The sequence below is a fragment of the Emys orbicularis genome, chromosome 8 (genome assembly GCF_028017835.1).
Source record: "Emys orbicularis isolate rEmyOrb1 chromosome 8, rEmyOrb1.hap1, whole genome shotgun sequence".
NCBI lineage: Eukaryota > Metazoa > Chordata > Testudines > Emydidae > Emys > Emys orbicularis.
The window spans coordinates 58,565,740-58,593,685 of NC_088690.1; the positions used below are offsets into that span (position 1 = coordinate 58,565,740).

At 50.3% G+C, this 27,946-nt stretch overlaps 1 protein-coding gene across 1 annotated transcript in view; it reads right to left on the reverse strand.

Moving 5' to 3' along the window:
* Positions 1 to 27,946, reverse strand: part of LHX4 (LIM homeobox 4) — a 66,657-nt gene that overhangs the window by 12,907 nt on the left and 25,804 nt on the right. The window contains exon 3 of the mRNA XM_065409621.1: positions 5,968 to 6,170. Coding sequence (XP_065265693.1) covers positions 5,968 to 6,170 — 203 coding nt within the window. The remainder of the gene's footprint in view (positions 1 to 5,967; positions 6,171 to 27,946) is intronic.

The window sequence follows — 27,946 nt, forward strand, 5'->3', positions numbered from 1 at the left end:
TCCCCCCCGTGACATGAGTACCCTAACTACTGGCTATCAATTATGTGGGGGAGCTGCGCCCCCTCTCAGGACACGTGTCGTTCAAACCCCTTCTCTTCATCAGGCAGAGGGTGGCACATGGGCCAGGCTCTCCTGTACCCTAACCATGGAACTAAACGTTACACTGGAGTGTAGTTTGGTGGCCTCTGACCAGCCCTACCAGCTCTGATTTGACGTGTGCTGGGGCTTAGGCATGAGCTAAGCTGCTGGTGCCTAGCATGAGGCAGTTGGACTCATGCTCAGAAGCAGAACAATAGGCACCGAGGGAACTTTCAGAGCAAAAACGTAGGGTTGGGTGGCAGCCGAGCAGGGGTTTTGTGGATCGCAGTGGTGCTAAAACTAGGACTTAGGGCTCACTGCAGCTCTGGCTTTGCGTGCCAATGGTCTGGCCTGAGTGTGCCCCTTCTTAACTCCCCGAATTCTGTGACACACACAGTCTCAGTTCACTCCCCTGCTCAGCACTGCACTGCTGCATCAGCACTGTCTGCACCTCCAACTTCAACACTGCTGGAGTTCCATAACTTGCCCCATTGAAAATAACAGGTCAGGCAGGCGCCGGTCACCAGAACCCCCCCCCCCCAAAAAAATTGTACCCTATTCTAGGTCTTCAGCTGGCATATCAGTGCTCAAGCCAATCTGGCACTGCATTTGCATTTTGGAGCACTTTAAAATTAAACACAGGTCATTTGCCAGGAGAGGAAGGGAGCTGTACCTCAGGGCTACTTGACCATGATCCCAAATTTGCACCAGTATTGGTACCTAAGGCCTTCTAGGAGCCTACAACCATCCAAGTCAACCTGACTGGCTGTTAGAGCACTTTAAATAGACGTGCTACTGTAGCCTTGGTGTGTCTTGTGCCTGGTGGCATTCTAGGTCTGGCTCACAGCAGCACCACTTTGAGTCTAATAATGCTGAGAGTGTTGGGGTTGGAGCTGTGTGTTGGTCAGATCAGAGGAAGGCGACTCAGACACATTCTGTGGGGATACTGCTCATTCCCCCCCCCCTAGATTTGTGCAAAAGCAAAGTGGTTTCTTCCCAGTTTAAGAACAGGTGTGAAATCTCAGGTGTGGTGTGTCCGTTCTTTATAAGCTTGTGTCCATTACCTACAGCGTGGAGGGCAAAGAGCACGATTTGAGGACTTCAATAACTCAGACATAGGTTAGGGGTTTGTTACAGGAGTGGGTGGGTGAGATTCTGTGGCCTGCATTGTGCAGGAGGTCAGACTAGATCAGTGGTTCCCAAACTTTAACAACCTGTGAACCCCTTTCATGAAAATGTCAAGTCTCGCGAACCCCCTTCTAAAAATGATACTTCCAGGGATTTTCTCCTTTACCTGAGTATAAATTATAAAAGCAGTGATCTTGGAAATACACAATTTGTTTTTATGACATGCTTATTACACACTATTTATTATTTATTATTATTTATCATTACAGTATTTTTATTACATTATGAAAACGGCAACACTCTTCCAAGATCTCACTATCGTAGCTTGTATCACTTTGAATAAGCCTGTTATAAGACAAGGTTCCTATGTTTCATCAAGGAGTATCAGATGTGAAACAGCAGGAAGGTATTTAAGAAGTCAACTCAAAGAGTTCCTCCTACACAAGCATTCAGGTCTTGAGCAGTCCAGGCAAACAACGCACATTACAACAAAGCTTAAACTTGTTCTTCATAATAATTTTAAAAACAACACTAGCTGCCTATTTCATTTTAAAAACAGCAACAAATATCCACCTCCCTTTCCATTTCTTATAAGGAGTCTTGAAGTTTAAATCTCCTCAATGTGATAGATAGGCTTGCTTTGATCTGCTTAGCTCTTGGAAGTCCAGGGGCTCCGGGCTGCTGGCCCCGTGCTGCCCGGGGTCCTTAGGGACAGCTCTGTCCGTCAAAAATCTCGGGATTTTTTTCCCGAGAATCCCCTGGAACATTTTGCGAACCCCAGTTTGGGAACCACTGGACTAGATGATCATAATGGTCCCTTCTGACCTTAAGTCTATGAGTCTATGAGCAGAAACACTCACAATGATACGACAGTCTAGAAGACAGAATGGTGTTATAAATTAGGATCATTACTTTGAATTCATGGCATGGACAGACCCGACCTAACCTGAGAGTTAATGAAGAACCCAGCAGTTGCTGAATCAAGCAGGTCTTGCTCAGTATCGCTAACAAGATTTGAAGGCAGATAACTGCAGCTTTTTCTGATTCAGCAGCCTATGGCTCACTGGTCTCTTTATTGTACTGTGGCACAACCAGCGAGCATCTCTGGAGAACATGCTATGCATTGTTTGTTACGAAAAACCATTTAGGGATCTGGGGCCATTTAGGGATCTGGGGCAAAAATCTGTCAGGGACAGTACTTGGTCCTGCTGTGAAGGCAGGGGCCTGGACTCGATGACCTTTCAGGGTCCCTTCCAGTCCTACACTTCTATGATTCTATGAAAAGTGTCATCAACATTGGCCTCCTTCAGGCCGCACCTGAAATTATCAGTCACACATAGGGAATCATGCAACAGTTCGGTATCTTCAAGTGTCCCCTGCCAATGCTGGATGGGTGGTAGTACGGACACCTTGTTTCTCAAATGATGCTGCTACCTGCTCACTTTCATACCGTGTAGTTGTGAAAGTACTTGTGCAACAAAGTGATACAAATGCCACCGGGAAGAGCTGGTGTGCTCTGATGCATGCAACTGTGACAGTGACAAGTCCAGCAACAGAGTATTGGACACATCAGACACAGATTCTGAGGGGGGATAGAAATGGGTCATCTATGTACAAATCACTGTGACTATTTCTGTGAGTAAAGGTAACATAAAGGGGTGTTGCATTAAACATTCCATAGGTCATGTAGGGGTCACATAAGAATACATGGTTATACTTTGGTATTCACATAATGTATTCATACAAGACATTCAACAGCCCTTCTACTAAGTCATTACTGTTCTAGAAGTAGTTTACATATATTGTCATTGTAGTCAGTGATAGTAAGAAGATAATTACATACCATGTGTGTGTTAGACTTATGGCTCTAACCAAACAGAGAACATCAAAAAATATGTTTTATAATTAGGGGGTAGAGGTCTCATTATCTGCATAACTTCATAAAAATAGCAGACAGAAAACCTTTTCTCAAATCAGTACATTCTACACATAATGACAAATATTTTGATGTATTACATGATATAAACAAGCTCATACTGTCCTGTGACTACAGACTTTTGCTTTAACTGAAATCAAAAAAGTACAGGAAAAAGGATAAAATATATCAGCTGGGGCGAAATATTTCCCGAACTTTCCCAAACAGTACTTGTTTGAGTGTATCATTGCATGATCAGTTGTATTTAGAAACTTTCTGCCAATTTTGGTCAAAATTAAACTATATTTCTACGAGCTAGGACCCTTTTGGTGATTTTCTGATTTGTTCAGATTGGATGCCCGATAACATTTAAACATTACATGACAGAAAAACTGCACCACTTCCAACATCTCTATCCGCCCCGGTGATGCCCCCCAAGTGTGTGTCTAACATGGTAGCAATGACATTTTCCTAGCTGACAGGTTACCCCTTAGTGCCCAAAACAGGTTCTGGCTGGTAGACTGTTTTTCCAGACGAATGCCACGGAGGCCTTCAGAAATAATACTGCAAGCTGGGAGGGGCCATGTTTGGTTTTGACCATAAAGCTATATGGCAGCAGTGTGTGGATCCGCATTGGCTGAGACCAGCACAGAACAAGGGTCTTGCCTAAAATGTCCTTTACATACAGGACCATGTACAGCTCTGGCTGCACCCACACGACCCAAGTCCTCTCAGATTCGCAGGTGAAATCCCACTGAAATCAGCACAGTGGCACCTGTCTCTTGGACAGGAAACTTTGTGCCTGTCTCCCTCTCTTTCTTACTGGCTATTAGGCTGTCAAACACCGTGACACCGAGGCCATCGCTAGCTCGGGGAGTCAGTAATGGAATCTGAGTAATATTACATTCATGCCCCCCCCCCCCCCCGTCCAGCACAAGTAGGCATTGCATCACCCTAACCAAATTGATTAGGTCAAAATAGAGTCCTTAATTAATGAGAAGTCAGGGCTTGTCAACATGAAATCCATTAAAGACCAGTTCAGTTTTAATTTCAGTCAGGCACCGTTGGAACGTCTCTGTGGATTCATTACTGTTTTGTGATCTATAGTCTCTCTCTCACCCTCCCTCCCCTAGCCTTGTTTTTCACCTCCACTGGCTCTTTAGAGCCCCATTTGGTTCACATGGATAAATGGGAACTTAGGGCCAAATTCAGCTCTAGTGTAAGGTGCAAGGCCGTTGCCTTGGGTGGCGCTGCGCCTGCCTACAGCCCAGCTGAATTTGGTTTGTGCTGTCGATGCTGTCCCTGTGGCTCAAACCTAGGACTGTCCTCTCAATGTTAAACTTCTCTGCATTGTTCTACCAACGTACCACAGCTGTGCCCTTGAGAGGTCACTCGCTTCTAGGGGGAGGGAAATTTGGGGTCTTACTTAATGATTATCTTATTTTACTAACATTGATGACAGCGCCGTTCCTTCCAAAGGACCTCAACGTGCTTTACAAACAAAGGAGCAAATTCTCCCCAGGGTTACACCCAGGCAACCTCACTGGGAGTAGCGAACGAGCAGGGTTTGGCCTTGTATATAAAGAGTCACTTCACCAAGCAATGAAGAAGTGCAGCACTGTTTAGCAATGCACAACAGAGAAGTGTCTTGGGGGCAGGAAACGAACCCACATTCCCTTGCCAATTCTCCGACAAGGAGAATTTAAGGTGAAAGGGGATTACCTCACGTTGGAGTTTTGGCCAGGACCCCTGCGCTAACACCCTTTGCCCTTGCAAAAGTCTCATTGCATCTTTAATGGCCAGACGTAGTGAAGACCCCGGATGCATCTTATCCAACAGACAGCACCACCAGCCACACAGTGCCTCCTACCACCGTGCTGGGGGTTGGTTCTATTTAACAAACCAGAGGAAGTTGTACCAGCTCCTCACCCATCACCACCACTTGCTACAAGACTTAGATTTTCCCTGAAGGTCTCCTCTCAAAATACTCATCAGGCCTAGCCCTGTTTAGTTCAGGAGATGCGACCAGAGTGCAGCTCAAGGTGGCATGATGCTTTCCATATTAGACACCGATCAGCATCTCTAAGCACCTAAAAACCTTTAAAAGTCTGGCCCTATGTGCATTCCCATGCAAACAGGATCTTTATTTTCTAAGAGTCAAGCTCCAACAGCTGTCCGTTCTGCACCGGAGTTTATAATCCTTTCGACCTGACTGTCATTGCCACGGCAGGATTAGAATTTCAGGTGGGCAACAGACAGCAGGAACTTAAAGATACACAGATCCTGTTTACTTGCAAATGTTCCCAGTTACAAAAAAATGGGAGGGAGAGGAATCCAAGGAAAAAGAGGCTCGGAGCCCTGATTTAGCTGTACAGCGCTTAGACACGTGTATAGCTTTATGCATGTGAGTGGCCCAACTGATGTCAAAGGGACTGTTTGTGTCTTAAAGTTAGGCCCATGCTTAAGTGCATTGCTGAACCAGGGAATAAGCACAATTATTTTACAGTAAAACCAGATGAGAGCCTGAAGTTCAGCCCCAGAACCAAACATCCCCACAGCATTGGGAGCTGGATACAGTTCAGAATCTGGATCCACATTCCACAGTTCCTTAACTCAATAACAGACCCTAGCAGGGCCCCTTAAAATCCTAAACATTATAGACAAACCAACTGTCAAAATCTTCATCCAAACACACCCTCATGTGACCCTGAATTTGGCAGATGTCCCCAATCTCTAAAATCAGCTGAACCATAATCCCGGCTCAGACCACCCTCCAGTTGTAGAATTCCCAGTGTCACCTGTTAAGCGTGACCCCTTCCCTTCTCCGTGGTGAGCTCAGCACCTACCGTTCTGCTTGGCTGTCTCGTAGTCCTCCTTGCACACCAGGCGCCCATCTTCCATGAGGTAGAATTCATCGCCTGTGGCCAGCTGGCGGTTGCAGATGATACAGGCAAAGCAGTGCAGGTGATAGACAAAGTCCTGGGCTTTCCGGACCACCTGGGTAGGGGGGATTCCTTGCTGACAGGCCGTGCATTTCGTACCAAAACGCCTGAAAGGAGAACAAGTGGCAGCTCTGACACGGATGGAGCAACAGTGAGGAATAATGCGCCAACTAGCTCGGGAGAGATCTCAGCAGCAGGGGAATGCTCAGTGGAGGGAGCCTGGGAAGGGGGTGGGAAAGAAGGGGCAGAGTTTAAAACTGCAATCAACCTAATTATGCATGACATTTCACACAGCAAGGCTCTATCTTCTTCAGCATGAAAGACTGGCCTAATGGATCTGAAGAAGGTTTGATTTTAATGGTCCTTTTAACTAATGCTTATAGGCAGTGCGATTTCCCCTGCAAGGACAGTACATATTTCATCCACATTAATACCAAATAAATTCATTACGCGCACGGCTAGCATGATGAATCCCAGATTAATTCAGCATGATAGGGCTGTTACACTGCAATGACACCTGGCAGAGTGCATCTGCCACACAAACGTGTGTCTCAGGCCGCGTGAGTGTGTCTGGGCCAGTGACTGTGCCCTGCGGGGAGTGTCTGCACGTGTGTGCATCTGAGCAAGGGGATCTGTGCCAGTGTGGGTGTGCCTGTGAGTATCACTGTGAGCGTGCGCCAAAGCAAGTGTGTGCCTCAGTGTGCAACTGACAGCTACCCACCCGGGCAGCTGGGTCTGACAGCGGTTCCCTTTGTGTGCAAGTGGGTTTGTGGCTGCCTGGGGTGGTGCAGCTGAATGTGTCTGTATGGGGTGGGGGGGTCTCTAAAGGTATGTATGTGTACAGCTCACAGTGTGCATTTGACTAAATATGCTGGGGTGCCTGAGTGGGGGAGGCTGTCTAGGTTGGAGTGAGCATATGGATACAGACTATTGTTTAAATCCAGCTTGTTACCCATGTTTAAAAACACCACATCTGTTGTAGGTTTCACAAGATCTATCATTAAATACCCTGGGCTTGATTCTGACCTCACATACCAGTCTGACACCGACACAACCGACTTCCCTGGAGTTACGCCCAGTTGATACAACAATAAGTGCGATGGGAACCAGGCCCTCTGAGGCCAGATCTAACTCACAAAACTAGCCAACTCTGCAGTTATAGCACTATAGCTTCTGAGACAACCACCAGGAGCAGGAGGACAGCCCAATGGCTTGTCTGATGGCAGGGTTGAACTTGATCTTGTTTACTGTCACATGTATTATATATTAGTACTGCAGTAGCATTTACAGCTGCCCCAAATGAGACCAGGGCCTGGTGTGCCAGGTGCTGTACATACACATAGCAAGAGACAGTCCGTGCCCCCAAAGACCTTACAATCTAAATAGACAACACTGACAAAGGGGAAACTGAGGCACAGAACAGTGACTTGTCTAAGGTTGCACAGCAGGTTAGTAGCCAAGTCTCCAGATGCTTAGGCCAGTGCCTTACCCACTAGATGGAATTGCCTCAGGTGCACATAGCTATGATACCATTTTAAAAAATCAAACACATAAATAACCAGTGGAGAAACCAACATGTTTCCTGAAGGGGGTGAAAAAAGAGACTTGATCCAATGACTGGCTCCAATGAATGACTGGCTCTTGATGGGGTGACTCATTCCTCCCCTTCTTTCTGATCTTGAGCACTAGGTATTAACAGAGCGTGCTTTCATTCCCATGGTGAGGCACGCATGAACATCACAAATGATGCCGATGCAGAGCATTTTCTTAGCAAAGGACTGATTTCCTGGAGTTGAGTGCAATCCAATCCGCAACCAACGGGCAAACCACTGAGCTACGGAATTGCAGTGGCCAAAAGCACAGTTTACATACGTGCACTAGAGCCATGAAAGATAATGTCTGGTGTAAATTTAATCGACATGCAGACAGTGATTCATGCCAGGGAGTCGCGAGAGCACAAGAAAAATGAAAAATAAATGGACTTCACCACCACAATTTTTAGCAATAGAAGCAATTTCCCTGATTGTAGGATTTACACCACTGGCTAGTGAAAGCAGCTTCAGCTCATCTTTCATGTCCTGCCTGCCCAGGAAAGTCTCTCTATGGCTCCCCCAGCGCTGCAGCTCCTGTACGTGCAGTTACACAATTCACTGGCAGTATAAGGCTTCCCCGCTCGTCTGATTCCCTTATAAACTCTGTTTCTACACTAGACACCTTGCAACCTTAGCCATTCAAACAGCCCCTGCTTGCTCACACACCAACACCTGCACAGCTCTATTCAGCCCCAGTGAGGGGGGGGCACAGTAGCATAGGACAAACTAGTAAACACAGCCCAGAGAGTGAGCATGCCCAGCAGGGGAGGACCAGGGAATGTGGTGGATGTGCTAATTCAATGCATTCCCCACACAGCTTCAGCCAGAGGCAATTCTATGGTGTGCTAAACTCAGTGTCACGGTGCCCTCCCCATGTAGTGGGAGTTGGTGGAGGGGGTCGGTGCCCCCACTGGTGCAGAGTGCATGTGGGTGTATGCAGTTTCCCCACCATTCCTGCCAGAGTGCGTTGCGCACATATATCTACTGTGTGTATAATTTCCATCTAAAGCAACATTAAGGATGCACACTTTGAAAAATAAAAGGTCAGGAAATACAATGCTAAGGCGGCAACAGCAACATTAACTCAGCCACATTGTGCATGCCAGGGCCGGCTCTAGGTTTTTTGCCGCCCCCAAGCAAAAAAATGTTTGGCTGCCCCCCACCCCAGCCCTGGGCTCTCACCCCCCCCCACACACCAGTGCCCTCCCCCACCCGCACCCCCTGCCACTCCAGCCCTGGGCGCTCTCTCTCCCCCGCCACCTGCACCCCCTGCCGCCCCAGCCCTGGGCTCTCTCCCCCCGCACCCGCACCCCCTGCCTCCCCAGCCCGGGGCTCTCTCCCCCCCCACCCGCACCCCCTGCCTCCCCAGCCCGGGGCTCTCCCCTCTATCCCGCACCACCCTGCCGCCCCAGCCTGGGGCTCTCCCCCCTATCCCACCCCACCCACACCCCCTGCCACTCCAGCCCTGGGATCCCCCCCAATAGTGCTGACTCCGCCCGCTCCCCCCTCACCTCCGGCACTGGCAGGGTCGGGGTAAGCAGCGGGGCTCCCGGGCCGCGCCTAAGCACAGGGGTCCCTCCAGCCAGGACTCCTACCTCCAGGACCGGCCGGGACCTGGGAGGGCAGAGCTGGGGGACCGCCCCGGCAGGGGGCTGAGGAGCCGGGGCAGGGTAGCCCCAGAGGGAGTGAAGCCCCAGAGAGCGGGACGCGGGCCCTGCACGGCAGCGCCCCGCCCTCTATTGCCCCGCTGCTGCTGCTGCTTCTGACCACCCTGCCGCAGTCCCTGGGCGGCTCGGGCCGCTTCACCCAGTCCCGGCTGCGGCGCTGGGGGGCGGCCGCCCTGCGGCACCTGCAGGCGGCTCCCTGTGCCCCACGGGGTGGCCCCCAGCCCGAGTGTCCCCCGCTCGGAGCCTGCCCAGTCCAGCCACAATTGCGGGCGCTGCTCCCCCGCGGCACGAACCGCAGTGGCCCCAGGGCACCCTGCGCGCACCACACGCTGCTGCTGCCAGCCCGGCTCTAGTCTTTTGCCACCTGAAGCAAAAAAAAAAAAAAAAGATGGCCGGAATTCTGCCCCTGAAAATGTGCCGCCCCAAGCACGTGCTTGGTTTGCTGGTGCCTAGAGCCGGCCCTGGTGCATGCGCCGTACATTTTGTGGCATACAGCTGGCACCAGTCAGTAGTTATTGAGCCACTGGACTGGGAAACTGCACAGGTGGGCAGCACTGTCCAGTTCACGATGCTGTTTGAAGTTGAAAGTTTTCCATTGGACAAAATGGTATGTGAACAAACATCACAATACAGTAACTTGATTTTTTTTGCATTTAATTTCCTTGTTTGAGTTTTTTATTTGTTGGATTATTTTTTTCTTAGTTGTATGTTTCAATTAGCCACTTAAAGTCTGACTCAGGGCATGGGAACATGGGGAAAAAGCCTGCCGTGGTTAGTGCAGAGTAGCTATGAGTGGTCACACAGGGTGTTAGCTGTACTAACTCTCCGTGTGGACACACTTACTGTGGACTGAGAGTGTGTGCAGTAGCTTAATGCACTTTCAATTCACACCCTAGTGTACTGTGCACTAACTTCCCTGTGTATACAAGACCTCGCACAACTTATCCTACCAGCCCTGGCTGCTTGGGTCTAGTCATGCAGGACCATGGGGACTTCATTCCTCTCTCCTACAAATCATTACAGCTGCCGCCTGAACGTGACTGGTTTCAATCACTAATGTAGCTTTTTACCGTTTTTTTTAAATGTTCCCCGACCCACTCAAAGGCTACGAGTGACCCATGGCCATGCTGAGGTCAACGTTCGAGGCCTAAACATCCAAACTTGGGTGTCTAAAGTGAGCCACCTAAATCCACAGGGGAGCTGAGAGACCTGAGTTTGCAGCTGTGCTACTAACGTGCTGTGTGACCATGAGCAAGTCACTTCTCCTCCCTGTCCCTCTGTTTCCCCTCCTGCCCTTGGCTCTCTGACATGTTTAGACTGTAAGCTCTCCCGGCATGTATGAACAGCACCCACCACAGCTCCACAACCACAGAGAGCCTACAGCTGCCCAGCGAGACACGCTCTTTAGGTAGGGATGGTCAGTTCTTATGTGTTTGTATAGTGCCCAGCACAAGGGGGCCCAGCCTGGCTGAGGCCTTTACACACCACTGCAATATACATGCAAACCCATAACAGCAGCTGCCAGACAGTAACAGAGGGCACCCGGTAGTTAGAGAGCACAGTGCCTGGAGCCTTACAAAAAGCCAAGGCAGACGGCGTAGAGCTAGATTGGAAAGACTGGGTCACAAGCAAATGGTAACCCCTGGAGATTACAAATCAGAACAGCTGAGCGCATAGCAATATTACCCCGCACGGGGGGCTCTGGGAACTCCAGGTTCCATGGGACACCTGCTCCCCGGCCTTTTGCTTTCTTAGGTGGGGGTTATGTGGAAATAAATAAAGGAAAACTTTAGTTTCAAGGCTCAGCCCTTCATATGCAACGTGCTGAATTGTGGCTTCACTGAAATAAACTGACAGCAGAGCCCAGAGAAATTCAGCTCAATGACAGATATCGCCCTGTGTCGTCAGGGAAATAACTGAGCCTTTCACTTCACTTGGGCGGATGGTCTAACTATGGCACTGGTGTGACTCCCTCAAAGCCACTTGAGCTACCAGGGATGTATCTGGCCCAAGATTTCTAGTTCTCAGGGTGGATTGTGCGAGCAATAGCAAATGCTTTTTGAAAGAAGGGTGAGTATGGCACAAGGAGGAGCTGCTGGGAGTGACTAGAGGAGGAGAAGCAAACTTCCCAACACATCTCTGTTAGTGCATCTAACTTCTGACCAGCTGGAGCCATTGCTATCCCAATCCTGGGCCTCTCCCCGGCTCTGCCAATGCAGCTTGTCCTGACCAACAGCATCCAGCTATTTCCCACCCCGGCTCTCCCATCATCAGAAGCCATTCGCTGGGCTGAACTGTGCCAAACTTGTGTGATGTCAACAGATGGCTGTGAGGGTGAAATGCCAGGCTCATAATAGCTTGTGAGTGACACAGAAAAGATTTGAACTCAGCTCTGTGGTGGAGAAAGGGGAGTGCATTAGCCCCACTGAGCACTGAAATGTTCAATGAGAACCCCAGTGCGTGGCTGGAAAACACGCCACCAAACGGCTCGAAAATGCTGGTGCTAACATGATTTCCGGAGGGCTAGACGTGCTTGTCACTGAAACACTGGTTCTACTCCCTGCTCTAAGACTGCCACCTTGGTACGTCATCTAGGCCCCATCCACGCAGTGCCAAATGCAGTACGATGCCAACAATCAGGTAAGAAGGGGTGATTCTTCCTCCTGCTGGCAGCCTACTCTGGCATAGGGTGGCGGTAGGCGCTGGCACTGCTGCCCAAGTTACTGCACCTGGTAAGGCCAGGCAGCCTTCCTCCCCTGACTCTGTTAGCCTTCCCAGAGTGCACTTTTCTCCATGACACCAGTGCCATTCCATGGGCCTGAGCCAACCTCACTGGAGTCAGTTTAAGTCTTTCTATTGACCACAATGGGCACTGGATCGGGCCCTGTTTGCCTTACCCCTTAGGGGTCCTATTCTGCTCAGCATAAACTATTCCAGAAGGAGGGGGTGCTAGCTGTATCAGTCACATGACATGGACCTATTTCAAATTTACAGCACATTTTTGCTGAACGTAGCACTTACACCATTGTTCCAACATCTCAATACCATGAGCTGCAGAGCAACCCCTCACTGTGGAAAAGCCTGGTCCCAGAGGGAAATTAAGACCCTTCTGGCTATCTGGAAACCAGCCAGATACAGTCAGAAGGTGCATCAGCAGGTCTCTGATCACCTAGCTGACAGCAGGATCCAGCAGACTATGTGAAAATAAAGTCCATAAAGGTGCAATACAATTGGCTGAAGGACTCGGTCAAGGTCTCCTGCCACCAGCTGACAGGCTGTCCCTAATCTGGTGAGCTGGACTTGGTGCCAGACCACCAGAGCCATTAACCTTGTAGACAACAGGAAGTCAAACTCAGTGGGGTGGTGGAGGAAGTGATCTGGCAACAAAATAAGGCTCTTCCTGACTCAGGCTACATCTACACTACAGGGGGGGTCGATTTAAGATACGCAAATTCAGCTACGCGAATAGCGTAGCTGAATTCGACGTATCGCAGCCGACTTACCCCGCTGTGAGGACGGCGGCAAAATCGACCTCCGCGGCTTCCCGTCGACGGCTCTTACTCCCACCTTCGCTGGTGGAGTAAGACCGTCGATTCGGGGATCGATTGTCGCGTCCTGACGGAACGCGATAAATCGATCCCCGAGAGGTCGATTTCTACCCGCCGATTCAGGCGGGTAGTGTAGACCAGGCCTTAGTTATAGTCAGGGCCGGCTCCAGGCACCAGCTTGCCAAGCAGGTGCTTGGGGCGGCCACTCCGGAGAGGGGCAGCATGTCCAGCTATTTGGCGGCAATTCGGCGGACGGTCCCTCACTCCCGCTCGGAGTGAAGGACCTCCTGCCGAATTGCCGCCGCAGATCACGATCGCAGGTGGTTTTTTTTGTTTTTGTTTTTTTGCGCCGCTTGGGGCGGCAAAAACCCTGGAGCCGGCCCTGGTTATAGTGCCACCAGGTCTTTATTAGTCTGTGTATAGGGCAGTGGGGGAGAGGGGTTGGGACAGGAGGGTATGGACAGTGCTGTGTGGGCAGCAGTAATATAGCCATGGCTTTTGGTGTACGCACACTATTGGTGGACCTGTCCTCTTTTGGGGTTGGAAGCGTCTATCCTCTACTATCCCCACCCTGAAATCTGCGCAGCCCAGAAAGCCCTCCCACCCCCCATACTTCTACTCAATGCACCATATAGCCAAGCACGGAGCAGTCATTTTAAGTATCAGGGGATAGCCATGTTAGACTGTATCGACAAAAACAACAAGGAGTCTGGTGGCACTTTAAAGACTAACAGATTTATTTGGGCATAAGCTTTTTTTACCCACAAAAGCTTATGCCCAAATAAATCTGTTAGTCTTTAAGGTGCCACCAGACTCTTAGTCATTTAATGTGCAGTGACAATCTCCTTCTCCTGTCACCAAAGCTCACAGAATGAGAAAATTGCCTCTACACCAACTGTAATCCCCAGTGCTCGTGGTGGCAAAAGCAGCATCTGATACAAGCATACATTCTGTCCTATCTCCTTAAATGTTGAAGCCTGGCTTCTCCCCTGCCTTGCTTAGTCATTTACACCATTCCCATTCAGTAGTGTTTACAGTCACTTTGCAGAGGGGTCAGTGACCAGGAGGGAATCGAGCCCTACAAAGCTGACTGGCTCCAGTTCCCCATACCAGTTCCCCATACCAGGAAATTCAAGCCACACATTTAAAAAACAAACAAAGCAGGAATCAACTGAGCTGAGAAACTGGCTTAGGGCACCAATTGCTGCTTTGTGGCCCTGTTCCTTTCTATATAGGGTGTGTCTACACTGCAAGCAGCGGTGTGATTGCAGCACCTGTAGACACACCCAAGCTAGTTTGGATCTAGCTAGCTCAAATAACAATAGCAATGAAGCTGCAGCAAGGCATGCTTTACATGCCCTCTGCATATGTCAAGCTGCTCGTGCTGCTGTGGTGTCGCTGCTATTGTTATTTGCGTTATGTCGATCAAAGCTAGCTGGGCCTGTCTGCTACAGTCACACCTCTGGTTGCAGTGCAGATACCCTGAGTCTCAGGCTTTGTCTTCACTACCCGCCGATCCGGCGGGTAGCAATCGGTTTATCGGGGATCGACTTACCGCGTCTAGTGAAGACGCGGTAAAATCGATCCCTGATCGCTCTGCCGTCGACTCCAGAAATCCACCTCGGCAAGAGGCGGCAGCGGAGTCGGCGGCAGCGCGGCAGCGGTCGACTTTCCCGCGTCCTCACCGCCAGGTAAGCCGACCTAAAATACGCAACTTCAGCTACGGTATTCACGTAGCTGAAGTTGCGTATCTTAGGTCGGACCCCCGCTGCAGTGTAGACCTAGCCTCACTGATCTAGTCCATGTACAGGTTGACCTTAGTTTGTAGCCTCTGATCTTTAACAGGGTTCACACCGAACTTTTCAGATACCTACTCTTCAAGCTGATGTACCAGGGTCACAGGCAGTGAATGTTTCCCTGCCGAACCTGAATAGGACACCCAGGCTTTCTGCTTATCTCATTGGTTATCATAACCCTGAGCAGTCCAACCGCACTGTGGTCTGGTTATCTGGCAGCTTTATGGTAGATTAGGCCACAGGCATCTGGAGGAACATTTGGTAATGTCAGGGCGGCTGTAGGCTTCAGCACATTAAAACAAGCACCCCTTCCCCGGCACTAACTCCAGGTTACTTCCTTGGAAGTCATGGATAGCTCTGATGAGTGGCTTTGGTGGGAAGCAAGTGAATGGCCGGCAGTCGAGAGACGTGTCTTTATAGAAAACAAATACATAAAGAGAGTCAAGGTCACAGCTCTGACCAGGGGAACAACGTCCCATAGACAGGGCTGCCCAGGTGGAACTTCACCCTTGTGCAGAAGAACTTCGGTGCAACCTCAGTGGTGCTTAGACTTGTGCTGCCCCTTTGAATAGGGGTGAGTCCCACCCACAGTGAATAACTCCCAGTGGGGCTTTGCCCTCAGAAAGCCAACATTCATGGCAACCTGATGATGGCACCATGCCAAGCAGGGCACAGGGACCATCCACTGCAGGGGCTGGCTCAAGGCAAAGACCTACCAAAACTTCCGAGGCACCAACAACCCTGAGGTACAAGACAGCAAAGAACACTGTGGAACTCATCCCTGACTCCATGTGATCCCTGATGGGGCCAGGAGATGACTGCATGCTCACCTTTTCAGACCAGTAGGAGGCCACACTGGACCAGAGGGAAGGGCAGAAGAGGAGGCCAAATATAGATGGGAGTAGGGGAAGGAGGAAGGCAGGCAGGAGGAGACGGAGGCCCAAGAGACAGCCTGGAGTCAGCAGTTTGAGACACTGCCACAAATGATGATGGAGTCTCTAGCACCCCTCCTCTCAAGCTCTAGTCTCAGTCCCCAGCTCGCATCTGCAGCCTGCCCATGTGCAATGGCAACAATATCCGGTTCCTTTCTTTTCACACTGCTGCCCCACGTAGGGTGACCAGACAGAAAGTGTGAAAAATCGGGACAGTGGGTGGGGGGTAATAGGAGCCTATATAAGAAAAAGACCCAAAGAACGGGACTGTCCCTATAAAATCAGGACATCTGGTCACCCCCCGCACCAGTGCTCAGAACTGGTTCCTGTGGGCACTGCGAGGACACAAACCTTCCATCAGCTGCCACCTACCTCCTGAAAGCACGAAGGAGAACTGCACTTCAATGTATCTTTTTGCCTCCTTTGGACAGTGTGAAAAATGTTCTGCACTTTTTCTATTCTAATAAAAAGTCATGTTCTTTAATAGCCCTTGTCGGAGTATATCAAAGGCCAGGAAACACTGCTAAGTAAATACTTCATTTGTGATTACATACAGTAATGATTGCCTGACATCAGATCAATCAGTTTTTAAAAGGCAAATTAATTAAGGGTATGTGACCCAAGCACATCAGCATGGCGTTTTCACTCCGCTTCCCCAAAGCAGCAGTGTGAGCGAAGTACCAGCACAAAGCATCTGCTCTCTGGCTTGCCGGCCTTGTTCTCATAGCAGCGGTGGGCGCAGAACTCCAGACAGGCTGAGACTGAATACTGACATGCCACAGCCAAGGTCAGGGGCCCCTTTGTGCTACATGCTGTGCACCCAGAGACAGACCAGGCGGGAATCAAGCCCTGGCCTAACGAGCTGGCAATCTAAGATGGAAGGAAGGGAGGCTAAGTATAGAGCTGTTGGGGATTCAATTTACAGTTGGGAAAAAAAAGAAGACTACAACATTTCAAAGGTCAGAACTGAAATGAAACGTTTTGAAATGATCAGAAGGAAGCATTTCATCAGGCACAGTCCAAATGGTTTGTGGCTTCTCGGGTTATGAAAGTTTTCAAGATTTCAACTTTTTGTTCCGCTTCAGGATGGGAAAACGTTTTGAAAACTTTCACAGGCCAGGAAAACCTGCCCAACTTTAATAACCACCCCCGTTGGGCAAAAGGGGAACTGAAGCACAGACTGATGAGATGACAGTAAGTCTGGGGCAGAGCTGGGGACTAAACCCTGAGTCCTAGGGCCACCTTATCCACAAGGCCATCAGCAGCCCCTGTAGTTCTATCCTGTCCGTTCCCAGAGGTTCTGGAGCACACAACCAGCAGTAGGGCCGTCCCTACCCATACGCAAAGTACGCAGCTGCGTAGGTGCCCTGCGCAGCTGCGTGCTGTTCCAGCCCCTGCTCCGCCTCTTCCCCATGCCCCCCGCCCCTGGTCCACCCTAGCCCTGCCTCTTCCCGCCCCTGCTCTGCCCCAGCCCTGCCCTCACTCCACCCCTTCCCCAAAGCCCCCGCCCTGCTCTGCCCCCTTCCCGCCCCTGAGGACTGCAGCAGGGCCGGGCCTGCACTCACCAGCAGCGGGAAGTGCAGTGGCCCGGCCCCTGCCACGCCGCCGGTGAGTGCTGGGGGGCAGTTTCCCCCTGCCCCCCAAGCCAGCCCCGCCCCCCTGGAGGCCTGGGGCCCCACACACACTCCCCACGGGGGGGGGGGGGGGGGGGAGCTGCGTAGGGCCCCAGAATAGCTAGGGATGGTCCTGACCAGCAGCAACAATTTGCATCTCAGTTCAGTGTCACTCCACCTCTGCAGGCCTCTGGCCTGCCCCTCCAGTCTCCCAGAGGCACTGCACCCTCAACTACTATTCATTTGTCAGCATCCTCATAACTGGGGCATGGCTCCATCAGCCAGGCTAGCAAAGGCTGGCAGGGTCCAAGTGAGTCCCAGCTGATGTGATCACCAGTCATGTCCCTGCTGTCTAAGAGTATCCCTGCCGATGCCTCTCTGTGCAAACTAGATTCCTTCAATGTTGTTGCTTCGTGACCCTTGGCAAATTTGCCAGTCCCTGAAGCCCCCTCTGTGACTAACAAAGCCTGCATGGCTTATGGGTGTAGAACTCCTGGGCCCGACTGGGAAAAGAGAGGCTGAAAAGCAAGTTCCATCCATCCCCAGGACCAGTTGGGAACCCCCGAAATCATTCAAAGTCCTTCATTGTTTCAGAAGCAAAGACAACCTTGATCATGTGGGTCAGCATTTGCTTTTTATCCAGCTCAGCTTCTGTCCCTGAGGTCTTCCCAATGCCACAGAACTCTGCCAGGGAGCAACAGTTGTGTTGATGGCCAGTCTCTAGAGTACTATAGAAAGCCTCTTGTGCACAGGGGGGGCATTACCTCCTGTATGGGTGGATTTCTGTTCCATGACAACTGTCAGCACTGCACACAGAAAGGCTGTGTCAAAACAACTGGCTGGGTCAGCCTCCTTGGTCGCCGCCAGTCTAGACAGCCACAGCATTGTCCCACCAGTGGCAGAGCTCAGCCTGGCTCAAAAACTGCCCTTTGCACCATCTAGTATAGCAAGGAAGACAGGCACGAGCCTCTTCACTCCAGACAGTCACGGATTCCAAGGCCAGAAGGGACCATTGTGATCATCTAGTCTGGCCTCCTGGATAGCACCGGCCAGAGAATGCCCCCAAACAATCCCTAGGGCAGATCTTTTAGAACAATATCCAATCTTGGTTTAAAAATGGTCAGTGATGGAGAGTCCACCACAACCCTGGGGAAATCGTTCCAATGGTTAATTACTCACCATTAAAAATTTACACCTTATTCCAGTTTGAATTCGTCTAGCTTCAACTTCCAGCCATTGGATCGTATTAGGCCTTTTTCTGCTACACGGAAGAGCCTATTATTAACAATTTGTTCCCCATGTTGATACTTCTAGGCTGTGAAGTATCTTTGTTAAGCTGAATAGATTGAGCGCTTTGCCTCGGTTTCCTTTCCAGGTAACGCCCGAGAGAGCTCTGCGGGCTGGTGCCATGTCTGCCCTGCTCTGTGTCAGGGTGTAACAGAGAAGCTGGAGAGTGCTGCAACATGGAAAGGCAGGAAGGTCTCCATGACACCAAATAGCCACTGTGAGGGTATTTAAGATTTAAGAGAGCCTATAATCCTAGGTGACAGGTAGGGCTCGTCAGCAACCCTCCCGCTCCCCAGACCTTGTCAGAGGCAGTTGCTGGGGCACTATGGGATAGAATGCTCCACACGTACTCTTAGACACCACCACTGGGCACAGAACCAGAGGTGGATGTGACAACGTGGTTGTGAAGGTGACACACACCGAACCAGGTGACTTGGAATTAGCTGGCGGTACCCATAACCGGTTACAAAATCAGGGCTGTAGTCGGAGTGTGAACAGGACCGTTCAATTCTCTGTTTCCCCATCTGGGACTAAGAGTCTTTACCAACCTTACAGAGATGCTGGGAGGGAGGCTCTCAAACTTTTGGCCTGCCCCGCACTGAAATCAATGGGAGTCTGGCCAGTGGACCATGGATCAGGCTCTTATTGTTTGTGAAGCTCGTTCAAAACCTTGCACAGGAAGTTGCTATTTCAATGCAAACGTTGCTGGATTGTTGCAATGTTTTATAGCCTAAATCAACTCCCGTGTGGCCAGCAGTATTTGAAGACCAGAACATTTCAGTACAACACACCATAAACCCGCCGGGGGGGGTTAGGGGGGAGAGTGGGCGGGGAGGTTAAGTGGGGGAGTTGCAATAAGGTACAAGAATGCATTTCTCACCTGTAGGAGGCAGCACCGACCTACACTACCTTTTCCAGCCTCCCATACAGTTTATGCACAAGCAGAAGTGCCATTAATCTTCATACAACTAGACCAGGGGTTCTCAAACTTTATTGCACTGCGACCCCCTTCTGACAACAACAATTACTACATGACCCCAGGTGGGGGGGCCAAAGCCAAAGTCCAAGGGCTTCAGCCCCAGGAGTGGGGGCCTGTAACCTGAGCTCTGCCACCAAGGGCTGAAGCCCTTGGCCCTGGTCGGTGGGGCTCAGGCTTTGGCCAGCTCTGGTGACCCCATTAAAATGGGGTCACGACCCACTTTGGGATCCCGACCCACAGTTCGAGAACAGCTGAACTAGATAAAAAGTGCCAGTCTCTAACCTGGACCACAAAGTGCCCAATTTAAATATCAGCCTGATGGGGGCCGGATGGAAGAGTAGAAAGAAGAGGGGGGGAATATGGCTTTTTCTTGTATGTTAAGGGAGAGGCAAGAGAGATTTTAAGGCTCTATCTAGCCCACCAGTCAGGGAGATTTGTAAGGTGGTCAGATATCCCGGTGGGGAGAGTGGGCTGGATGGAAGATAGATCTGCCCAGAGATCGGGCTCCGTGCCGAAGGCTGAATCCCCAGAGCAATGCATTCATTAACAGCCCCCGCTGTCCCGAACGCGACACTGAACAGCCTGATGGAACACTGCTAAAGGGATTGTAAGTAAACAAAACAAGCACTCATTTCTGCTGGACAGCCTGTCCAGCCATTTCGGCCCTCCCCCGGGGAGAGACACAAACAGCTGGAGAAGTGAGGAGGATATTAAGTCCCTGGATGACGGAGCTGATTAATGCCAGCAAGGTGCGGGCAAGAGGTACAGATATATCCTACTTCGAGGGAAAAGACTAAAATTCAGGGATTCTTATTGATCTGCCTGGGGCTTTATAAGCTGTGCCTGTCACACAGACCCTCCCGCTGCATGTTCTGTGGGCACCTGCACAAAATTGAACAGATCCCTTCACCCAGCCCTGGAGCTCATGACAAACTTCACATCCACGCCCCCATTCCCACCCCACAGGCAGAACCAGCCGGTCCAGTCCCGACCACACTCCGGAGCAGCAGGTGGCTTCTTGGTGTTCAGGGGCTTGGTTCTGCCGGGGAGAGGTTGAAACACGGGAGTCATGACAACTGTGGCCCCTTGGATGTTGGGGCCATATACCAGCCATGGCTGAAGAACACTGCGAGTGCCTCCAGTTCTCCTGTGCAACAGGAAACCTCCAGCCATCCTCAGCCCTAATTCCCTATCTAGTCCCACACACCCCGCTTCTGGACACGCTGGCCTCAGTGGAGCAGCCCTGATTTACATCAACTGAGGATCTTGCCCCTTATCGGTAGCGCGCCCCGCCCATGAGCAAAGGAATTTGGAGTGGGTGAGGGAACACGCCTTGACTCTAAGCCACTGCAGCCAGAGGCCCTACAACCGAATGGTTTTGCAGGCAGACCCGCATTGCTTGCACTGCCCCTGAAATCCTGAATGAATACACAGGGCTGACAGAGGGACTACATCTGGAAAGGATTACCATGCGTGGACTCCTGGGGTGAGCGTGTGTGCGCAAGGAGGGAGGCATTTCTTCAGCTCAGGGATCCAGTAGTGGGGGTCCCTCTTCAATCTCCCCAGGAAGCAGAGTCACTTCTGGCAGCTCTGTATTTGCAATGGTGACCTAACCATGGACAGTGTATTCTGCCTCTACAGGGTGAATCCAATGGCTCTAGCAATGTACAGCCATTGGAAAGGCCACCTTGCAGGTGGGATATAACCCTGAGAGGCTGACCCCTTGTGGTAATTTAAGAACCCATGCCATGGCATTTGGCACAAGAGCAGGGGGTATTAGCTCCAGTGCTGGTCAAATTCCAACTTGGGCAATTACATTCCGCCTCTCTAAACTCCTCTGACCTTTCAGTTGGATGCGGCATTCTGCCCTGTCTGTTCCAAATTGTCACGCAGTGTTGCTGTACGCTGTTGAACAGCGGCTGCATTTCACCCCAGAGGTGGCTGCGTGAGATCTGGACAAAGTGATTTTCTCTATTGTTTGTACAAGCAATCAGTAAAGTGCTTTGGGATGCCATATGATGAAAGGCACAAGGTCATTCTGCTTAACAAAGGTTTCCAACAGCTCAGATGAACCGATGACATGCTGCTCCTTCTAAAAGAAATAAAATGATGAGGTATCATTGCCGCTGGACGCCTATAACTTTGGCAGTGCTGCATATGTATAGGGACTTGCTACGCACATAAAGAAAGGACACAGCCTCATGCCATGTAGCTGTGCCCTGCTTCCCTGTGCCAGGTCCCCGCAGCCATGCCGCCATCTTCATACGCAGGCACCTCCAACAGTGCCCACTCCCTCACACCACTCAGCATTGGCCCAGCCTCTGTATGTCCAGCCACCCAGCTAGCCTCCCCTCTCTGCGTCTGCCCCTCCATCCAGCAGAGCTGCCCCACACATTTATCTAACCATGTCCACTGTGTCAGCAGGTCACATTCAGTAGTGCTCCTGCACTCACACTCACGGAGCAGTTTCTCTGCACACACACCCAGCCTTGCTACATATCATTATCGGCTGATGTATACATCATCTTTCACAAACGTTAGGTGCTTTACAGAATTAAAGCTCATTTTCATTAATATAGGAATCACTTCATCCATCATCAACATGCAGCCACCTCTGGGGCAGAAGGCAGCAGTCACTTCAAAGGCACCAAATGCAGTTCAACAGCACTCCATACAAAAAACTAATTAAAAGGTGGTAACTGACTTCTATGCTGAGGGGATATTGGGAGCCAGAATGTAGTCACCCAAGCTAGACTTTGGCCAGGGCAGCAGGGTTAGCACACTTACAAAAACTGCTACAGTAACTCCTCACTTAAAATCATCCCGGTTAACGTTGTTTCATTGTTATGTTGCTGATCAATTAGGGAACATGATCGTTTAAAGTTGCGCAATGCTCCCTTATAAGGTTTTTTGGCAGCCACCTGCTTTATCCACTGCTTGCAGAAAGAGCAGCCCGTTGGAGCTAGCTGGTTGGGGCTTGGAACCAGGGTGGACCAGCAGCCCCCCATCAGCTCCCTGCTCTCCTAAGTTCCCTGTGCCGCAGCCGCCCAGCAGGCTATCAATTGCCGGGCAGCTGTCGCTTCCCCCACTGCTGTGTGCTGCTCCTGCCCTCTGCCTTGGAGCTGCTCCCGGGAGCCTCCTGCTTGCTGTGCGGGGAAGCGGGAAAAGAGGGGTGCTAATAGGGTGCCCCCCTCCCCCCACTCCTGCACCTTATCTCCACAGCGTGGGGGGGGACCCGACAGGGCTCAGGGCTCAGGACGGAGGGAGCTTGCTGGCAGCAGCTGCTGTCTCAACTTGCTGATCTACTTAAAAAGGCAATGTACTTAGACTGGTGTCAACGTACTTAAAGGGGCAATGCTTGTCTCTCTCTCACACATACGGTGTGTGTCTCTGTCTCTCTCTCCCATGCTGTCTCCCCTCCCTCCAATCGTGCTGCCTTGTAGAGTGTGAGGCTACATTAACAACAATGTGTTAACCCTTGAGGGCTCAGCCAAGTGCTAGTTCATCATTTAGCAGTAAGGCATTCCCCGGGAAATATCCCACCCTCTTCCACCCTCGGACTCCACCACCTCAACCAAGCTTCACAATCATCATTGCTGTGTACAGTATTAAATTGTTTGTTTAAAACTTATACTGTGTGTGTGTGTGTATATATATATATATATATATATATATATATAGTCTTTTGTCTGGCAAAAAAAATTTCCCTGGAACTGAACCCCCCCTATTTACATTAATTCTTATGGGGAAAGTGGATTCACTTAACATCATAGTAACAGAGGGGTAGCTGTGTTAGTCTGAATCTGTAAAAAGCAACAGAGGGTCCTGTGGCACCTTTAAGACTAACAGAAGTATTGGAGCATAAGCTTTCATTTCGCTTAAAGTAGCACTTTTCAGGAACATAACGACAACGTTAACCGAGGAGTTACTGCATTGGACCTTTACTGGCCACAAGTGATCTGGACCACGGTCTCATGTTTCAGCCAAAAGAGAGCATTGCCAGCAGCTCAGTGCCCCCTAATAACGTGATCAGGCATTGCTCATGACCAACCCACTTGGTCTCCCAGACCAGCACTGACCATGCCAGACGTAGTTTATCAGTGAGATCTCACAAGACCACATGCAGTCCCAGGGGATATGGCCATGGAGAAATAAGCCCTACACACCTCTAGCAATACCACATCTAAGAACACCTGAGTTGCCAAACTGGATCAGAACACGATCCATCTAGTCCAGTATCCCATCTCCAACGCTGGTCAACACCAGATGCTGCACCCCCTACCTCATCCAGCAATGCCCTCTGCGTATACACCCAGGCACAGATCTGTAGCCACATCTTGTTTGCACACACAAACACAGCAGTGCCACCACTGGGAACACTGTCTTAGCCAAAGAGTGAGAATTGTAGGGCTCTAAAGAACTGGGATCCTCAGGGATAATTTCAGGAGGTGAGGAACTCAAGAAATCCCATTTTCTTAAAATGTCATTGGACTGTCACATGAGAGACCCAGAGCAGGTATAAATCCACCACCTGTGTTAGCAAAGCTCACTCCGATCCCAGCCATGAAAGCCACACCACATACTACTTCTGATTTCCCATTTCCACAACTCATGGCTGGTTACTGAAATTCCATGAACTCTTCACAGCCAACATTTTCCTCCCTTTTCCTGGCTGCACGGCCCACGATTGCCACTGGTCAGATCTTTGTTCCGTGGATGCCACGTGGCTAGTGAGGAATGACAAACTGGCATTTCAAACCCAAAGCAAGGCCCCTCCAGGGCAGAGCACAGCTACCCACCAGCCCAGTAACATGTGGGATCTAACTTCTGGCCGCTGACTTCAATGACAGCAAGATTAGGCCCTGACACCAGTGCACTGAGAGAGAGCACTCTAGCAGAACATGACAAAAAAATCAAACCTGCCCACGCTGGCGCTTGTCTGCCTGCACTCTGGCACCTGAGCTCCGGCGCGCTTCTCCACACGGCTCCTCACCATTTCCAGAGAGAGCTGGGACACAGAAAATTCTGCAGGAAAATGGACCCTCCTGAATCTTTCTGTTGTCTCCCCCATCTCAATGCCAACCACACAACGCAGACTCGAGTAGGGAGGGGCATGAGGCTTGTGACAGCGGTTTGGCTGGTGGAAACAGCGCTCATTTGCAGGGTGGGGAGGGGTTAAAAGGATCCACGACAGTGACTCATCTTTTAAACGCTCAGACTGGAGCTACCAAATCAACACAAACATCCATAAAACTCTGCCCTGATCTCTTAACAAGTAATACCTAAGAGCTCTGGCTAGCCCAGGTAGCTAGTCCACAGATACGGCTGCAACCACAGCTCCAGTCAAAGGCCCTGCATTCACAGCTGTCCCCCATCCTCCCATCCACCCTCATAACTGCAGCAAGAACCTTCCTTTGAGGCTGTAAATTGGCAGACTTGCTCGTAACTCGGATTGAAATTTGTTTGCTAAGTCTGAAGGAAATTGATAAAGGCCAAGGTCTTCAAAAGTGACTCACGACATTCAGGGGCTCTGTTTTTGGGAGCCCAGCTTGAGGCACCTCAGAGGGACTTGCTTTTTCAGAGGGCTCAGTGTTTTCTGAACTGAGGCGCCTTTTAAGATGTTGCAAACTGGGCATGTCAAAAACAAAGACTAAAAATTGTGAGTCACTTTTTAAAATCTTGGTCAAAATGCCAGAAGTGAAATGTGCATAATCACAATTTGACCATCACAGAATCCCCGATGAATTTTGTCCATAATAATACGTCTACATCACACTCCATCCCTATGTCTCCAAACACTCTACAAAATGTTCGTGAACTAACTCTCAGAACGTGCCTGCAAGGTAGGTAGGTATTACGAACCTGGGGAAACTGAGGCATAGAATAGTTATGAGACTGGAACAAAGCATGCAGTAAGTCTGGTGCAGAGCTAGGAATAAAAGGCATTTCTGTGCAGAAGGATTAGCTTACCAAGGCAAAGGTGGAGAGAGCCCAGAACTGGAACTCAGGAGAGCTGTTTTCTGTTCCCACCTCTGCCACTGACCTGCTGAGCGATCCGGAGCAAGTCATCTCTCTTTCTCCTCCCTCCCTCTGTCTGTCTTGTCTATTTAACATGTGAACTCTTGGGGGCAGGGACTGTCTCTCACTATGTACAGCGCCTAGCACAATGGGGGCCTGAACTTAGTTGGGGCCTCCAGGTACTACTGTAATACACATAACTAATGCACACCCAAACCAGTATGGACTATCTGCAGTCCAGTGGATTAGCAGAGAGGTGTTTGCAGGGAGTGAGAAACTGGCTGAAAAGGAAAAAAAGATCCACATTGGCCTAGTTGCCCTACAGAAATATGACAAGGGATGAAACACAGGGCCTGACACTACAAAGAGTGACGGGTAAGAGAACCAAGACACTGATATCAAGTGCCAGTGGACTGCTATTATTACCCCTGGACAAAGGGTTATCAGAAATTAGGAGACAGTTATCAGGCACAAGCAGAAGGTAGATTAGGACATTGCCAACGGTGGGCACGTGGTGAGCCACGACTAACACACACACTGAATTTGTTTACTGCCATCGCGTCCTCCATGTCTTCCCCTCCCTCACCCGTTTTGTCCACCTGGGGTGCTCTAGCATGAGCTCTTTGGGGCAGGCAACACCTGTAGCAAACCAAAGTCACTCCAGTTCCTGCCACTGAAACAGACAACCATGATGATGGTGACTGATCACTGATAGCAAATCCAGCTGTCCTACAGGCTATGTTTACACTCCCATGTATGAAACAGACAGCCACTGTGAAACAGCCCTGCCACCCAGATACAATGATAGCACTGAACACAACTGAACCACTTGCCGGGAGGATCTGGTCCATTGTGTTATCCTAGCACAATGGAGCTTTAGGAGCCCGGCTGAAAGGTACTATTACTTATACTTAGCATCTCTATGGCATCTTCCTTCCAAGGAACGCCAAGTGCATTGTAGATATTAACCACTTGAGAGGAAGGATGGTCCCGTGGTTAGGGTCTGACCCAGGACTTGGGGAGAAATTCCCTGTTCTGCCACAGACTTCATGGTTGACCTTGGGCAAGTCACTTAACCTCTTTATGTCTCAGCTCCCCAGCAATACAATGGGGATACTAGCACTGCTCTGCCGCACAGGGCTGTGGTGACAATAAATACCATACACACACAGCTCGTGAACCACCTCAAAATGTACAGATTCAAGAGCACCAAGCTACAAAAGCTAAGTAATATTAATTCAACTTTAAAATACAGGCAGGTTTTTTTATCCCCATTCTACAGGTAGGGTAAATGCAGACACAGAGAAGTTAAGTGAATTGTCCACACAGGCACAGTTGGGACTAGAACTCAGGACACCTTATGCCCAGGCCTCTGTTCTGCTTTCTCACTTTCCTGCATATTGACACCAGCATGCTAATCCCACAAGATGAGAGATCTAGGCTGAGCAGCCTAGTTAATAGTCAAGGCCACCATGAGCTGCTCTGAGCTTGTTACACTATCAACACACAATACAAATAGGATGACATCCCTTGCTACGCTGCGTGGGGGGGAGGGAGCCAGTCTTTCTCTCCTATTCCCTGCCTCTCCTCTACAGGAAGATCTGTGCCCAGCTCAACTCCAACTCCTCCTGCAGGAGTGAGGGGAAGAAAGAGACAACCCTGAGGCCCTGTCGCTAATGCCCTCTCCCCTCTGAGAGCTTGCATTAAATCTTCGTAGGGATGGCTGAACTTCTTCTAAAACTCAGGAAATTGCATCACTGATTTCACCCTCTTTCATTGAGTCTCCATCCTGGTAAAGAGTGGGGAGCTCCTAACCAACCCTCACCCAGTCCCTGCACATGCTGGTCTGTCTGTCTGTCTGTCGGGCCAAGATCGCCTTTTGAATCAATTTCCCCTCTTGCCCTCATTTTCATCCCCTGGCCACATCCTGTCCCCACCCTGCATCCCTTCATAACGGCCAGCACCATGACAACATCCATTAAAAATGGCCACCTTCCAAGCTCAGCTAGATCTACTGTAGCCATGGGGGCAGATGGCACAAGGGAACATGAGCTGCACGTCCGCAAGGGGTGCAGCAGAGGGAACTCTCTGCCTGCCTCATCCTGCCCCCCCAAGCCTTTTGGGACTGACTCCTCCCAGGCCAAGAACCACCAATGCCTCCTGGACTGAACCTTCTAGGTGCCCTTGTTGTGCCATCCTCCTGCGAAGAGCAGCCATGGGGTGCCTGGCATGGAACTAGCAATACTGTGCACAAAGACAGAGGAACTACCCAGTCTAACCTAGTGGGGTCTTCACATTGCCTTCATCACTGGGGTCTCTGAATGCCTGTGTCTAGTGATGTCCAGGTGAGTCTGGGAATGGTCTCAAGTCCATCTTGAAAGAAATCCAAAAAGAAAGCGAGACAGTAGACTCCGCATCGCATTTACCAGAGGTTGGGGGACAGGGGAAATC